At 37.3% G+C, this 15,914-nt stretch overlaps 2 protein-coding genes across 2 annotated transcripts; one reads left to right on the top strand and one right to left on the bottom strand.

Annotated features, from left to right (window-relative positions):
• Positions 1-3,419: 3,419 nt before the first annotated feature.
• LOC126599871 (cytochrome P450 CYP736A12-like) lies at positions 3,420-5,432 on the bottom strand. The gene is made up of 2 exons (XM_050266331.1): positions 4,656-5,432; positions 3,420-4,377 (listed from the first exon to the last, which is right to left on the bottom strand). Exons 1-2 carry the CDS (start codon positions 5,382-5,384, stop codon positions 3,535-3,537), a joined length of 1,572 nt encoding a protein of 523 aa, XP_050122288.1. The 5' UTR covers positions 5,385-5,432; the 3' UTR covers positions 3,420-3,534.
• A 1,039-nt stretch (positions 5,433-6,471) lies between these two features.
• Positions 6,472-15,299, top strand: LOC126599879 (carbon catabolite repressor protein 4 homolog 3-like). Its single transcript, XM_050266343.1, has 5 exons — positions 6,472-6,580; positions 6,680-6,772; positions 7,731-7,892; positions 14,530-14,616; positions 15,233-15,299. The coding sequence occupies exons 1-4, from the start codon at positions 6,494-6,496 to the stop codon at positions 14,554-14,556; spliced, it is 369 nt and encodes a 122-aa protein (XP_050122300.1). The 5' UTR covers positions 6,472-6,493; the 3' UTR covers positions 14,557-14,616; positions 15,233-15,299.
• The last annotated feature ends 615 nt before the right edge of the window (positions 15,300-15,914 follow it).

The following is a 15,914-nucleotide window of genomic DNA, read 5'->3' as shown; positions in this document are numbered from 1 at the left end:
GTGTAGCCGTTGAAATTTTTTGTCTCATTACCTAATCTCTGAATGTTTGTTTTTTTACGATTTTTGACATATGTGATCTCGGATTATATACAAACATGTTTGACGGTTGGATCGTTGAAACTAATTGCGTAGAATGCGTATCCGTCAAAACTATAGATTCAACAAACACTTAGAGTTTATTTTACACTTAGATTTTATACTTCAGCAAACTAGTCTGGTAGAATGCGTATTCCGTCAAAACATAGATTCAAATAGAATCATGCATTTTGACCTAAATAATAATAATAATAATAATAATAGAATCATACATAAATTAAAAAAAAAATTTGGAGGAGGTGGGAGACAAAATTTTTGGAGGGTTGCCAAAATTTTGGCATGGCACCCAAAAACTCAACTCTCTATTTCCAAAGATAGCGCTCAACTGTTTAGCTTTCTCTCCTCATCCTTATTTCTCTCTCACACCTTCTTTGCCTCTCCTATTCATAAACAAAACCCTAGCCTCCATCTTCTCTGTCCTTGCCTTTTTTTTCCCGTAGCCTTCCTTCTTATCCTTCCTCCTTGTCCTCATCCTCTCTCACTTCTCACTTCTCACTTCTCTCACCCTGTCATTTCCCAGCGTACCACTCAACAGCCAGAAAGACACCGCCGACTGCACCCAGCTAGTAGGCAGCAGCACGGAGCCATTTCCTCGTGTGCGATAGACAACACGCTGCAGATTGACCCAGGTATCTATCTTTTCTTAATTCTTTATTTTTCTTCTTTCTAAGATCAGAATCAAGCTTTAATGCCTTAATATGAAGATTTGGTATTGTAATTAGATTCAATTTGGAAAATTAAATTAGAAATTGGGTTTTAGTGTTAAATAGAATTTTAGGGTTAGAAAGTAGGAGCATATATTTCCTAATGTTACAAAGAACACACTTCATGCTCATTGATAGAGACGTCAAAGATTTACAAAGAAACATGAAAGATGATAATGCTAATGCTAATGGTGCATCAAGATCAAGTTCTTCAACATTACACCGTGTGTTCGAGCGTGAGTGTGTGTACTGAATGAGCTCATAAGAGAAATGCTGTTCTAAAAGATTGATTTGTCATTTATAATTGGGTTGTGAATATTTGCAGCAGGTTTTTAGACAAGAAAAGAATGGGGTTCAATTTTGAACTAATTTGAAACCTCCCCAGGTTGTTTTAAATGAGATTGTGTTGAGTACATGAGAACTCTGACGATTATATGATTTTTATTTGTTTATGGGGATAAACAAAATTAACATCAATGTGGTATCTTTGTAATCTTTTAGTTAAGAGTATCTAGTTTTGCCAGTGATGTCATAGCAATCTGGTCGAAAATCCTTATGAATGGGGTGTCATGGAGTTTAAGCACTTTACGGCTCTTTGCAATGCTGTTGATGTTAATCCTTTCGTTGATGTTCAAAAGCTAACTTTCTTTGTTCATGAAAATTGACTGATGTGCAGGCTAAAAAATTGCTTAATAAATACCATGAGTGAACCTGCAGAAGATGAGCCATTTGAAATACAGGCTTGACCTGCTAGGCAAGTTGATTTATTTATCTATTTTGGGTTTAAGAGAGTATAATTATCTTTAGTTGCCAATATTGGCTGTTATTGAGACATTATTGACTTTCTGCAGAACTCTTTATTGAATTTTGCAAGCTTGGACTAGCTTCTGTAGCTCCCCGCCCATCCAAGTTTGTACCTTCAAATGATCCCCTTGAAAGGAAATTACATTACAAGCTGGATGCCGCAAGAAGAAATCCTTATACATGTTCAGGTTGTTAGTACGCCTAAGATGCAATGTTTTTAACTTACTTTATAGTTTCTTAATTGACGTGCATTAAGATAATAACATGTTTGATAACTTGATAACCAGATCCATAGGTTATTCTTCACTGCAGCAGACATTTTCATTTTTTGAGAAACTGCAAACATTTTTAGAGTTTTACTCACTTTCTTTCTGGGCAGTTTAAACCTATAGTCAATGGATTGTTATCCTGGAAATGCATAAAAGAAGCTTTTACGTCACATTTGTCAGAATATGCAACTGTTTGAGTCAAGCATATCTATGACTAATACATTTTACAATTAAAATGGAGCTGTGATATCGAACTGAGATTTCTATTTCCTCACAGTTTAATGATTTTGAGGTACTCCACATGAAATTGCTTTCACACGGCAAAAGATGTAATTTGCCGTTCTCTGTAAATCATGTTTGGGTTTTTCTTGTGCGTCTTTTGCTATTCAAAATGATTGAGGTTCAAATATTAATTACATTTTTTAATTAAATATTAAATGTTTTTTCTTTATTATTACAGGCTGTTATAGTGGAGAAAGACACTGTTGTTCTCCAAGAAGCAGAATCGGAGCTTCCCTTGGATACCCTGATTGAGGATGTCACTGTACCCGAGGATGCAGGTCTTCAGATATTGACTGATATCCTGGATCAGAATCGCGATTGTCGTCATTGCAAGGTTGTTCGGGGTATAAGGAAGGCGCGGGTTCGTGAGACGGATGCCTCATTTTCCAGATCGACCATAGGACAGGTTATCGCTCTAACGAAGGAAGTGGAAACCCTAAAAGGTAAGATTGCGGCCCAAGAAGCAGCCCGGGAAGCCCATATTGCAACCCAATTATCGGCCTAGGACAAGAAGATGAGTATGATTTTACAGGCCTTACAAATGTCCGGCTATCAAATCTCGATGCCAGCACCTGATCTTGCTCCACCTTCGACCTCCCAGCCACTTTGCCCAGCTGATACCCAGTAATCTGATGTATCAAACCTAGACGACTACTTGTTGTAGTTTTTTTTTTTATGTTCGGACATCTTGTAAGTACATTTTCATATATTTTACAATTAAATAATTTTTCTTGGTTTATTAGTTAGTGTTTATAATTTAATTACAATATTTATAAAAAATTAAATTAAAAATATTTTTTCGAAAAAGAAAAAAAAAGGTTTGTGGGACGAAGAAGTAACATGCGTCGCGCAAAGATCTTTTGCGCAATGCAGGTACTATTGTCGCCCAAAAGGTCTTTGTGCAACGCAGGAACTATCGTAGCGCAAAGACCTTTTGCGCAACGCAGGTACTATCGTCGCGCAAAAGCATTTTGAGCGACGCAAGTTACTTCTTCGTCGTGCAAACCCCGCTTTCACGATCTTTGCGCGACGGTTTGTGCGCGACAAAGTTGTCATTGGGCTAATTTTCAGGCAATGTTTTTTGACTTTGCACGATGATAGTACCTGCGTCGCACAAACTGTTTTTTGTACTAGTGAAGCTTGATACACTAAGTGTCATAATACAAGTGGTTGGATACTTGAAAAAAGAATTTCCAACCATTTGTATTGTGACACTTAGTATAGTAAGCCGTGTTCTTAGCACACTAAAAAAATTCCAGTACAGTTACAATAGAAGTCTCAACATGCATCACATGTAGGACACGTACATTTATTCAAGCCACCCGACCTGATATAATTTCTTACAGCATTTAATAAATCGATAGAAAACGGATAAACGTCTATTTAGTCTCCAGGCGGTAGGTCGGCATGGCGAGCAGTGGTTGGGCTTTTGTCGGTACCGAGCCGAACGTCTCAGTCATGTCCAAGTCTTGAGGTAGGAGGCCACTTGGAAGGTCCCAGTTAAAGCAGTGGACAATGTTTGCCAGAGCCAGCCGAACTGTGGTTAACCCTAATTGCATACCAGGGCAACCTCTTCTGCCAGACCCAAAGGGTAGAAGCTGGAAGTCATGCCCCCGAAGATCAACATTGCTATTTATAAACCTTTCAGGATAAAATTCTCCCACATTATCCGACCAAACGTTAGGATCTCTTCCAATAGCCCAAGTGTTTATTAGAATTTTCGATTTCTTAGGTATGTAATATCCGTCGACCGTAACGTCCTGCATGGATTCCCGAGGAACTAAAAATGGTGCAATTGGGTGTAGTCTAAAGCTCTCCTTGATCACCGCATTTAAGTAACTTAACATTCGCAGATCGCTCTCTTCCACCATTCGGTCTGTTCCGATCACACGTTGGAGCTCTTCTTGGAGATGTTTCAACACCCTCGGGTGCCTCAACAGTTCGGCAAGGTTCCGAACAATTGCGGTAGCTGAAGTGTCAAAGGAACCCGTAATCATGTCGAGTAAGATGGCTTTCACATCTGTTCGTTCAATCCTGTAGCCTTGCTCATCGTTGGGATTTAATGGCTGGTATATTAATGAAAGCACAACGTCAACAAAGTCCTTGTGATGATGATGGCCTTGTACTTGCTCACTCTTAGAAACTTGTTCATGTTCCCATATTATCTTTTCAAAAAGTTGGTCGACTATCTTGCTAATTCTCTTATTGCGTTTGGTCAATCCCTAAGAAGAAGAAAAGGTTAATATATGCATGATAAGTAATCTTAAGACCTATTTGATAATCATATAAATTGGGGTTTTAGGGTTTTTTTTTTTAAAGATAGAGAAGGGGAAAAAATAATGTGGGGAAAATGGTGGTGGGAGGGATTTATGGGAAGAGTATACATAAAATATATCGAACAAAAAAGTGGAAAACTAAAAACACAAAATTAAATGATTATCAAATAATGTAATGTTGCATAAACTACGTCAGAGACGACTATGCATAGCATGTTGCGTACCTGAATATCCAGTGGCCTGAGGAAAGGCACATAATCGCCAATATTGAATAAAGCTAGCACGGACATGACATCCCTAATAATTGTCTTGATATCAAACATATCATCACTTTTACTCCCCAATACCATCCTATATGTTATGTCCTCAACAAGCTCACCGACCTTTTCACTAAGATTCACCACCTCACCTGCCTCCGCGGCTTTCTTTAGCGACTGCACCAACAACCCCACCTCCTCCCTTCTTAACGGAGCAAAATCCTCAATTTTTGACGGACAAAGAAGCTGCATCGTGCAAAGCTTCCTAATATGGCGCCAGTATGGACCATATTCAGTAAAGGCAATACCCCTTATACCATACGATATGTACTCAGCGGCTTGGAGTTTGGGGCGGCTACAAAAGACGGTGTCATGGGTTTTAAGGAACAGCTCTGCAGCTTTAGGAGATGAGACCACTATGGTGGGTACCAAGCCGAGGCGAATGGACATTATGGGGCCATATTTTTTGGCCAAGTGTTGGAGGCTGTGGTGTGGGTGGTTGCCTAGCATATGAAAGTTACCAATTATTGGTAGTGCCCAAGGCCCTGGCAGCTGCTTTCGGTGTTTTGGCCTCTGGAAGGCAGTGGTCAGGATGTGGATGAGATACCAAAGGAATGTAAGGAAGAGTAGGAGGATGGATATTGCTGAAGGAAGCATTCTGGCTTTCTGTGTGAGAGAAATGGGGCATTTGCTCATGAACTCAAAGGAGGTGTTTTATAGTAAAAGTGTAAAGTGTGTAAAGTGTAAAGTGTGTAACCTAACCTTTGTCTGGTTTCTCTTTTTTCTCTTCCAGCTATCTTCCCTTGACTTAAGGGAGTTGATGTGATTAGGTGTATTAGATGTAACTAGAAATTAAAATAAGCCCACCGATAAAGTAGGTGTATTAGATGTAACTAGAAAATAAGCTCGCTCTTAGACATAACTGCATGAATAGACACATTTAACCTGAACAGTAAATAGGAAACGTGTCGGCGATATTTATGATTTGGATGAGCTCCGAGACATGCACTATTTGCACACGGCGATGCGGCTGTACCCACCCGTACCGGTAGACTCGAAGGCATGTCTAAACGACGACGTCTGGCTGGACGGTATGGTCGTGGGGAATGGGTGGTTGGTTACATACCATGCTTAAGCGATGGGGTGGATGGAGAGGATATGGGGGAATAACTGCCGCGAGTATTTGCCGGAGCGGTGGCTGACGGAGGACGGCACGCGTACTATGGTGCATGCAATGGGCCTCGATAAAATTCTTAAGACAAGACATGAGAAATAGTACACTGAGAATTCCTCAAGCCGTTCATCTCTCTCTTCCTCTCTTTATTGTACCCCTCAGAGAAAATAAACCACAACATCGCTGCTCTAAGAACTGAATCCCGTTCACAAGATTCATCATTGCAATTCAGAGTTATTAAGAATGAAGAGTAAAGACAACGTTAAAAATAACCAATTAAGTGTGTGAAATTCATTTTCCTATAAAACCAGCTCATAAAATAATTACAGTGGCGCCACAGTTTTCATAAGCAATAGGGATTTGGAAGTCGAAAGTCAAGAAGTTAAGAAGATAGGCAAATCCAATTCAAATATCCCTTTAAATCGTAAGACACTCACACGTCCGCGCAACACCACCTCATCCTCTACGATGCGGTGCGATGCTTCCCCTTGGCTCTGTGGGGGCCATGTGTTCGTCGCAACAACCTTACCAACTACCGCTCCCAAAGACTCGTCCTCCTCCTCATCATCGTCGTCTACTCGTTCGACACTAGTCGCCTGTGGTACAACCCCGTCAAGGGGAGACAGTTGAGATGCAAAAAGCTGAATCAAGAAAGTTACTGATCGGTAACATCCACGTGCTTCATAACCCAACCCGAGGGGAAGTAAAATTAGGCCAGGTACCTTCTTTTACATTCATGTTCATTTCCTGGTGCATAAAGCAAAATGTCTTTTCCCTGACACTGATGAACAAGGTCTATATATCATTTTGTTTCCAGATACATCTTCTCATATCGAGGGCGAAAATCCTTTCGGAGAGATGGGGTAATGCCCCTGTTGTCCTTTGTGGCGATTTCAACAGCACTCCTCAGGTTTGATATTCTTAAGCCCCAGAGTTCATCCATATAACATTGTCATTATTTACTCTACGTACTTTAACAGTGACAAATTAAGTTGAGTTACTTCGCTGCTTATTGAAAGAGTGAAAAAAGTTCTTGTCAAATCTGACGTGACTTGCTGATGCTGTCCGCTTGGATAATAATTTTTGGTCACGCAGATACTGATGGACTTTTTGGTGTTGAAAGTTAACTAACTCAATAAATATGTAGGTGATAAGTTTACGAACTCTATCACACGTCTCATGTTCACTCTCAATGAAATTGGACAGAAAAGATAAAAGAGAAAGGAAGCAGCAAGCTTCTATGATGACAATACTTTGATATATTAAAGGAGTTTACAAACTGATTCCTTGTAGATAGAATGGGATTAGACCCCTAAAGCCTTACGGGGAAGACTGACTTGTATGTGCAGAAAAGAAAGAACCACACAAGCGGTTTTTAATAAACAATACAAAACAACGACATAACATGAAAAATAAATGAAGAAGTTCAAAAGTCTTTACGCCCTTTAAAACACGGAGTAGGACTCTCTTCCCTCTTATTTTCATCCATTTCTCTCATTTCCTTTCACATATTGCTTTTTGTCTTATTGTCTTTATAAAAAAATCAATATAAAATGTTGACCTGGTCAAATCGTAACTGTTCAAATAGAAGGAGAAAGAAGGAGAGAAAGATTAGAAGGGGAGAGAATCTTCCTCCTTAAAACACATGCAGTAGCTTTAGACCTTTGCACACACACTGCATTACTCCAGTGGTTGCAACCACATTTTCGGCTAGCTCAAAAGAAGCATTTAATTTTGGTAAGTGTAGGAAGCCTGAGTCAAAAAAAAGCTAGCAGCACACAAAATTGAAATAAAGTTTTTATTTGAACTTCCAACAGAACGCGATACATCCAAAATGCTTTTTGAAATCTGTCTCGTTTTTTTTACAGCTGAAGATTATGTTATTTGATAGAAGAGAGTTATCTGGGCAGAGAGATTGTCATCCTGCTCAAATCTTAGGTGCCAAACAAGAAGTTAGCAGTCCACTTGTTGGTAGACGGGTGTTGAGTAGATGTAGAAATATGGAGAATAAACTGAAAGATGACTTTGAGGTACAACTTGAATCGTTTCCTTAAAGTGTTATTTGCCCCCACTTAAATAAGTTTGCTAAAAAATTCTTGGCAAATCACTTCCAAGATACAACAAAATATAGAATATTTAATTAGCAAAATTGAATTATATTCCCTTAGAAATAACTAGAAAGAAATTGTATGAATGTGATGGAGAGAGAAGAGAGAGCAAGGAAATTGTGTAGACAACAAATTTCTGAATGAATTTCTCTTCTACCAATTTACCAATATATAGGGGAGATTGCACCTGTTAGACATATCATTTGGTTTTGGATATGCCTTCTCGGCATGAGATACAACCTTTGGTTTTGGGTATGCCTTCTTGCCATAAGATACAATTGAATTAATATTACAGTAATATGCCCAATACGCATGTCTAATGCAAAGCATCAGTTACCAAAGGTTATGTCTGTTAGTAAACTATGCACTAGTCAAGACATGGATCATGTCTTTTAGCAGAGTTGGAAAAGCCACATTGCTTTAATCTGATGAAGAGTAACTGTTGGGCAAATACCCAACTTCTTCCACACGAATATATTAATATATTATTAAAATATTCAACAATCCTTCCCTATTATAAAAATATATAATAAAGGACATATAAGAATTCTCTCCTTATAATTAATCACAAGCATACCGATATAATTATGCATACAATAAATGTGTCTTTCGAATTAAACCTTTAATTAGTGTAACTAATTCAAAGTTATAACGAATGCGATAGTGACCTAAGTTTAAACCAACTATTCTTATGTTAAAACCGGAATCACTACATACATGATTATGTCTGATTTCCTTAAAGAAATTTATGAACTAATTAAGCACTATTCTGGCCTTGTGCTTCATCATAGTTTCATGAAAATTTACAAGAGAAAACCCAACTCTTGGTAGAAGCGGCATCACTTCTTATGTTCACATAGGCGAGGTTCCTTCCCATGTCCTTGCTACTATAGACATAACTACAAATAACTTCATTAAGATAAAACTCATCCTCCTAACGTAGCAGTTTTGCATTGATCATCCTGGAATGAGCCATGTATTAATTATTAGTGTTTTTACAACCACTTATCAATAACTTGTTATTACCTATTAAACTCTTAAACTAGTGATGTTCTAGACAAAGTCGGGTTATCATTATTGGTGGCTAATTTTTAGTAAAGGGTTTTAGCCCCATTCCACTAGATGTACTAACTACCAAAGCTCTTGAAAGTTCTTTCGTTAATGGATCTGCCAAGTTATTACTTGATTTAACATAAATAATATTAATAACCCCATGAGTTATTAATTGCTTGACATATTCATGTCTCAAGCTAATAAGTCTAGAATTTCCATTGTATTCCAATGAGCAGTAACTAGATGACTAGTGTATCTAGAAAGTTTTACTTACTGTAAATGCGATATCTGGCCTGGTACAATGCATAACATACATTAAACTTCCGACTACACTAGCATACTTAAGCTGTGCAACAGAATTGCCAGAATTATTAAGTAAAGTCTCACTAGGGTCATAAGGGGTATTTGCTTCTTTTATTTGTAGATGCTTAAACTTAAGAAGCAATTTTTGTATATAATGTGACTAACACAGCGTAACCTCTACTATGATTCTTTACTTTAATTCCCAAGATATATAGTATCTACTTCATTTAAGTCCTTCATCTTGAATTTTGAATTTAGATACTTTTTAGTTTCAGATACACCTTTCATATTTATACGAAAAATTAGCAAGTCATCAACGTATAAACATATGATAAAATGACAAAATCAAACTTTTAATGTCATTGTTTTGGTGCTTGCTTGAATCCATATAATGACTTTGCTAATTTACAAACTTTCTTTTCATTCCCAAAAACAACAAAGCCATATGGTTGTTCCATGTAGACTTCGTCATCCAAATCACCATTTAAAAATGATGTTTTCACATCCATTTGATGCACATGCAAATTATATAAAGACGCCAATGCAAAGAATATTCTAATTGATGTGACCCTAGCTACTAGTGCATATGTATTGAAATAGTCTATTTCTTTTTTCTGCTTAAAACCCTTGGCAACTAGTTTGGCTTTAAATGTTTGAATAGACCCGTATGTGTCATATTTTCTTCTAAACACCCACTTACAACCTATTGCTTTTGATCCTTGAGGCAAGTCTACTAAAACCCAAGTCTGATTATATATTAAATTCAAATTCATCATCTATAACCTCTTTCCAAAATGCTGTATCTCTCGAAGTCATTGCTTCGCTTAGACTTTTAGGATCATCTTCAACATTCAACAATATAGGTATTGTTTTAAGAACCTTTTTTTTTTCTAAATGAAATCTGGGCCTAGAGTCTTTTCTTTTCTTAGAGTCTTTTCTTTTCTTACACTTTGGCTTTTCCTTGGTTCATTAACAGTTTCAGACTGTTTTATTTTCTCACCTTAAGAAGAACTAGTAGGTGGATTAGAGAAGGGTGTTTGATCATTCTTTTTCCCGGACATTGAGTAGTCATTATAGAATACAGTTTCTATAAATTTGACATCTCTAGACTCAACTATTGTGATTGTGTCTAAATTAAGCAACCTATATGCTTTTGAATTTTCTACATATCCTACAAATATGCTTTTAATTAATCTTGGACCCAACTTAGATCTCTTAGGATGGAGTGCCTCATAAAAAGCTACACAACCTCATACTCTCAAATTTGGTTTTCTTCCTTTCCAAATTTCATATGGTGACACGTGTGTCTTCGTAGATGTAATTTTATTGTGTATATGGCATGCAGTAAATAATGCTTCACCTCATAAATATTTAGGAATATTAGCATTAATCATTATAGAATTAATCATCTCAGTGTGTCCTATTTTCTTTCTGCCAAACCATTTTATTGTGATGTATAAGATGCAGTTCTTTGATGTACAACATCATGTTCTTCAGAAAAAATATCGAGTTCATGTGAAAAATATTCACCACCTCTATCACTACGAATGCATTTAATTTTCCTTTCCTTTTCGTTTTCAACTTCAGCCTTATAGCGCTTAAAACACTAAAAAAAAATCATCTTTATTAGATAATAAATAAACATAAGTGAACCTAGAACAATCATCTATAAAAGTGATAAAATATCTTTTTCCACACCATTAAATTCACTTATGTCAGAATGTATTATGTCTAATAAATTTGTATTTCTTTCAGCAGTTGGAAAAGGTATCTTAGTCATTTTTGCTTGAATACATGTTTCACATTTATCATTATAATCATCATTACAAGCAATTAAACCAAGTGTACGCATGTATTTTAAAGATCTAAACTTTACATGTGCTAAACATATATGTCATAAATGAGAGGAAGATTCAACAATATAAGCAGAAGAATTCACTTCATTATTAATACTTAGTTTGAACATTCCATCATAAGAATACTCCTTTCCAATAAACATCCCATTTTCCCATCACAAGAATACCCATTTCCAATAAACATCCCATTTTTTGACATTATTAACTTGTCGGACTCCAGAACAATCTTTATACCATCCTTACATAATAAATTTGCAGACACAAGATTCTTTCTAATTTCTAGGACATGTAGTACATTAAGCAACGTCAATTTCTTCCCAGAAGTAAACTGAAGTTCAATGGTTCCATTTCCTAGAACTTTGGCGGAATTATGATTCCCCATTAAAACCTTTTGATTGTCAGTTGATGCTTCAAATGTCTTGAATTGTGTCTTGTCATTGCACCCGTGTATAGGTTTGTATTTGTTTCCTTCGAAAGGCGTTTGACACTTTGGATTGGGGTTTTCTTCTTCGGGTTTTGGATGCTTTTGGTTTTTCAACAAGTTTTGTGGATTGGATTCATTTTATTCTAACTTCAGCTCATCTTTCTGTCCTTATTAATGGTTCAGTTGAAGGTTTTTTCCCATGTTCTCGTGGTGTTCGTCAAGGGGATCCCTTGTCTCTTATTCTCTTTTGTCTAGCTGAGGAGGTTTTTAGTAGGGGTTTACAAAGATGGTGGAAGATGATCTAATTGACACTTTTTCAGTTCCCATGGGTATTGCTCCACCATCTCATGTTTTTTTTGCAAATGATATTATGGTTTTCATGCGTGGAACTAAGCGATCTATGCGTAACCTAATGCGTTTTGTAGAGGAGTACAACTTAAATTATGGGAAATGCATAAATAAATTAAAATCTTTAGTTTTTCTTGGGAAATATGCAAGCAGTCGGCATGCTATTATTCAGAAGGTTCTTGGTGTAAGTCGGGGAAATCTGCCTTTTACTTATCTAGGTGTCCCTATCTTTCAAGGTCGTCCGAAAATGATCTATTTTCAAGCCATTGCTGACAAGATTCGTTGCAAGTTGATGGCTTGGAAGGGTTCTTTGCTTTCGCAAGTAGGGAGACTCCAATTTATTAATTCAGTAATTCAAGGAATCTTGGTTTATAGTTTTCAAATTTATGCTTGGCCTACTAATTTGCTACGTGAAGTTCAAGGGTGGATTAGAAATTTCTTTTGGTCTAGTGATCCGTTAAAACGAGGTATGCCTCTAATAGCGTGGAGTTCTTGTTGTAAGTTGAAAGAAAAGGGTGGTTTGGGTATCCGAGATCTTTTTGAATCCAATCGTTCTCTCCTTCTTAAAAGATGTTGGGATGTAATTTCTTCTTCCTCACCGGCTTCGGATTGGTTACGTAACAGATTTCTTAAAGACAACTTTCATTTGCTAAAGTCTTATAAAAAGTCTTCCGTTTGGTTGGGGCTTAAACAATTATGGCCCTCCTTCTATAATTCCCTTCAATGAAGTGTTGGTGATGGTTGTAAGATTGCTTTTTTGTATGATAACTAGCTTGGAACCACTTTGCTCTCTAATATTGGTGAGGTTGACATAATTCCCTTGAATTCAAAGGTAAAAGATTTTATTCAGGATGCAAAATGGTCTCTTCCCATTGTCTTTACTTCTTATTTTCCTCATCTTTCGGAGAAGATTATGAAGACTCCATTGCCAATTGCATACATGGATGATGCGTTATTTTGGACAGGTTCATCTTCGGGTACTGTTTCAGCTAAGGAGGCTTTTTTTTTTTTTCTCATCTCACGCTCCACGTAAAAAATGGGCTAAAATGGTTTGGCATCAATCTATTCAGCCATGCAAAAGCTTAGTAGTTTGGAAAGCTTGTCATGGAAGATTATTGACTGATGATTTATTGCAACGCCGAGGTGTGGCTTTAGCTTCTTATTGCGGTTTTTGTCATAATGCTAGGGAATCTTGTGACCATCTTCTTCTGCATTGTCCTCAAACAGTTGTTTTATGGAAATGGATTTTCATTATTTTTGGCAAGCCTTATGATCCTTGGCAATGCATTGAAGATATTTTTTATGGTTCCTTGGTCTCATATTTCCCCACATCTGTTCGGAAACTTTGGTTATTGGTTATTTGCAGTTTCTTTTGGTGACTTTGGCACGAAAGGAACAAGATCAGGTTTGAGAACAAAAGTTTCAGTATTGTCGAGTCCTAACATTGTCTTTTATGGCATTGAAGGGAGTTAGCTTCTACTTGTTTTTCTTCTTTCACTGGTTGTGTATCGATTCCCATATTCTCTATGTTAAGAATTTCATCCCTTTCTTTGGATGCTCTTAGTTTCGTGCCTATGTTTTGGCGTCCACCTCCTGTTGGGTGGATTAAGATTAACACAGACAAGTCTTGTAAAGGGAATGGTCAAGTGGGTAGTGGTGGTGTTTTTCGTGACTCTAGTGGTCTTTTTTTTATGAGCGTTTGCCTCCTTATCTTCTTATCCAAGTGCAGTTGTTGTGAAGATTGTGGCTGTCATCGAGGCAATTCAGATTGCATGGGATAAAGAATGGCATAACATTTGGTTAGAGACAGATTCTATGCATATCATCAGCCTACTATCAGCTCACTCCAAGGATGTTCCATGGTTTCTTAAAGTTTCTTGGGCAAATTTGTTTATGGCATATTGCTCGCTTGCATTTGCGTTTTTCGCATATTTTCAGGGAAGGGAATTGTTTGGCGGATGCTTTTGCTAATTTTGGTGCAATGAATAGTAGCTTTACGTGGTGGGACTTGGTACCCGATTTTGTTGATGCGTCTTATAGAAGAGATTGTGTCGGGCTTCCATTCTTCCGTTTGAGCTCATGAGGAGCAAATTGTTGCTATGGAAGAGGATTTTGGGAAAGAAATATAAACAATTGAATTATGGGAATTCAATTTTAGGTGACTGAAGCTAAGCAACCTTAAACTAGTCCATATCATTTTCATTAATTGTTTTTAGAGGGTTTTGGCCTAGTCCCCCATTTGTTCTACTTTTCTTTTTTTTTCTTTTTATTATTAATAAAATCTTGTAGAGGGGGGACGGGCGGGGGGTTTCTAGGTGCAATGGTCATTTCTCCTTTGGGAGAGGGTTGGTGCCTCGCACGCGACTGTTGACGAAGAGCTAATCTCGCCTAATCCGTCGCTACAAAAATTAAAAAAAAAAGAATCTGTAGCTACTTCCTACTTTTTGGAACCGGTGACTACTTATGGTAAATTGCTTTTCTTAAATTCTGTAACATCAATTGTAATGTCGCGCGGTGGAGTTGGTTATGACAATGACTATGCCGATGAATCATATGAAATTCTTGTTTCGTATAGGTACTCCGATGGTCTTGTGCCCACTAGAGTTATATAGACACCGTTCCAGTTGATGTTCTCCAGAGGATTGGTAGCCTCCCTTGCAAGGTAGGACAACTTTTGATTCTGCTACTGGACCCATTTGAGGGAAAACTTTACGAAGGCTCTCAATGATTAGAGTGACATATACATGCATTTGTGGGGTTGATGGAGATTCTGTGTGTGCGTGTGTGTGATTCTTTGCGTTTTACTCCTAGTCAGCGTGGCAATGATGGGCTAGCTGTTTCGAATAAATGTATATAATGTTATCTTCAAATCTGATTCTCTCTTCTAGGGTGGGTTCAGAAAACCGAAAATTGAAAAAAACCAAGCTGAACACCGAACCAAAGCCAAAAAAAACCGAACTGAACTAAAATAGGTTGGTTTGGTTTCAGTTTTTGTGGTCCAGAAACTAGACCGAATCAAACTGAACCGATTTATTTTTAATTATTTAATATATATCATTTACAAATACTCAAAATCTAGAGGCCAAATGTTTCGAACCCCTTACCTCCTAGTTGAGAGTGTTTGCTTCAGCCAACTTGACATTAAGCTTTGTGTTGCAATCGTATTAGTAAAATATTTATACTGGTTATGGATCTTTAATTCTTTATAAGATTTCTAAACACAAAACCCTTGTCGTCTCATTTACTGCTATTTCATCTCCTTTTTTCTGACTTTCCAGCCTTTCTCTCTCCCACCGTCGAATTCTTGCACTCCATGATTTCTTCGTTGAACGCTCGAATGTCTACAACTACAAGCGATTTATACAAGGATTTGCAGCAATCCGTTCATCATTTTTAGGTGGGTCACCGCCGCGATGCCTGATTCAAGAAGTTCATGTTCGAAAACGGTGCTCTCGCTATATCAATTTCATCTATTTTGTTCCCAATCTTGTAAATTTGTTAATTTGTGATTGAATGATTGGGTTCAGAATCATTACCCTTTGCAAATTTGTAAATTTATTTTATCTTTTACATTCGCACTCTTGTAAACAACGGAAGCCACTTGGAGGTGGTTCAACAGATGAATTATGCAGATTGATCGAGAAATCTTCCGTTTGGATTTTCATATAATTGTTTAATCAATCTTTCTTTTTGTTTTTGTGTTTTTTGATCATCTAAAAAATGTTGCTGATGTTTGTTTGGACTGTAGGTTTGTGAAGTTTGAAGGAAAATTGGTTGATGTTGTTCTTGGATTTGTCTTTGTGGAGCCCTATATGGTAAAGATCTTTGGTTTTTGGATCTTTACTCTTTATTACACTAGTAAAAAAAACACTTTGCGCGACGTACGTACATTCGTCGCGCAAAGTCAAAACTCGTTGCGCAAGGGTTTGCGCGACGTACCTTCGTCGCGCCATAACCGTC

Source organism: Malus sylvestris, chromosome 14 (genome assembly GCF_916048215.2).
Source record: "Malus sylvestris chromosome 14, drMalSylv7.2, whole genome shotgun sequence".
Classification (NCBI taxonomy): domain Eukaryota; kingdom Viridiplantae; phylum Streptophyta; class Magnoliopsida; order Rosales; family Rosaceae; genus Malus; species Malus sylvestris.
The sequence above is the reverse complement of the archived record's forward strand: the minus strand, read 5'-3'. Positions and strand labels throughout refer to the sequence as shown.

What these genes read in the sequence shown, in the direction of transcription:
- LOC126599871 (XM_050266331.1), bottom strand. Translation starts at nt 5,384, where the DNA reads ATGAGCAAATGCCCCATTTCTCTCACACAGAAAGCCAGAATGCTTCCT. An exon ending in TCAGGCCACTGGATATTCAG is followed by an intron (nt 4,378 to 4,655) that starts GTACGCAACATG and finishes TCTTCTTCTTAG; the next exon opens with GGATTGACCAAACGCAATAA.
- LOC126599879 (XM_050266343.1), top strand. Translation starts at nt 6,494, where the DNA reads ATGCAAAAAGCTGAATCAAGAAAGTTACTGATCGGTAACATCCACGTG. An exon ending in GGGAAGTAAAATTAGGCCAG is followed by an intron (nt 6,581 to 6,679) that starts GTACCTTCTTTT and finishes TTTTGTTTCCAG; the next exon opens with ATACATCTTCTCATATCGAG. An exon ending in AACTGAAAGATGACTTTGAG is followed by an intron (nt 7,893 to 14,529) that starts GTACAACTTGAA and finishes TGTTTCGTATAG; the next exon opens with GTACTCCGATGGTCTTGTGC.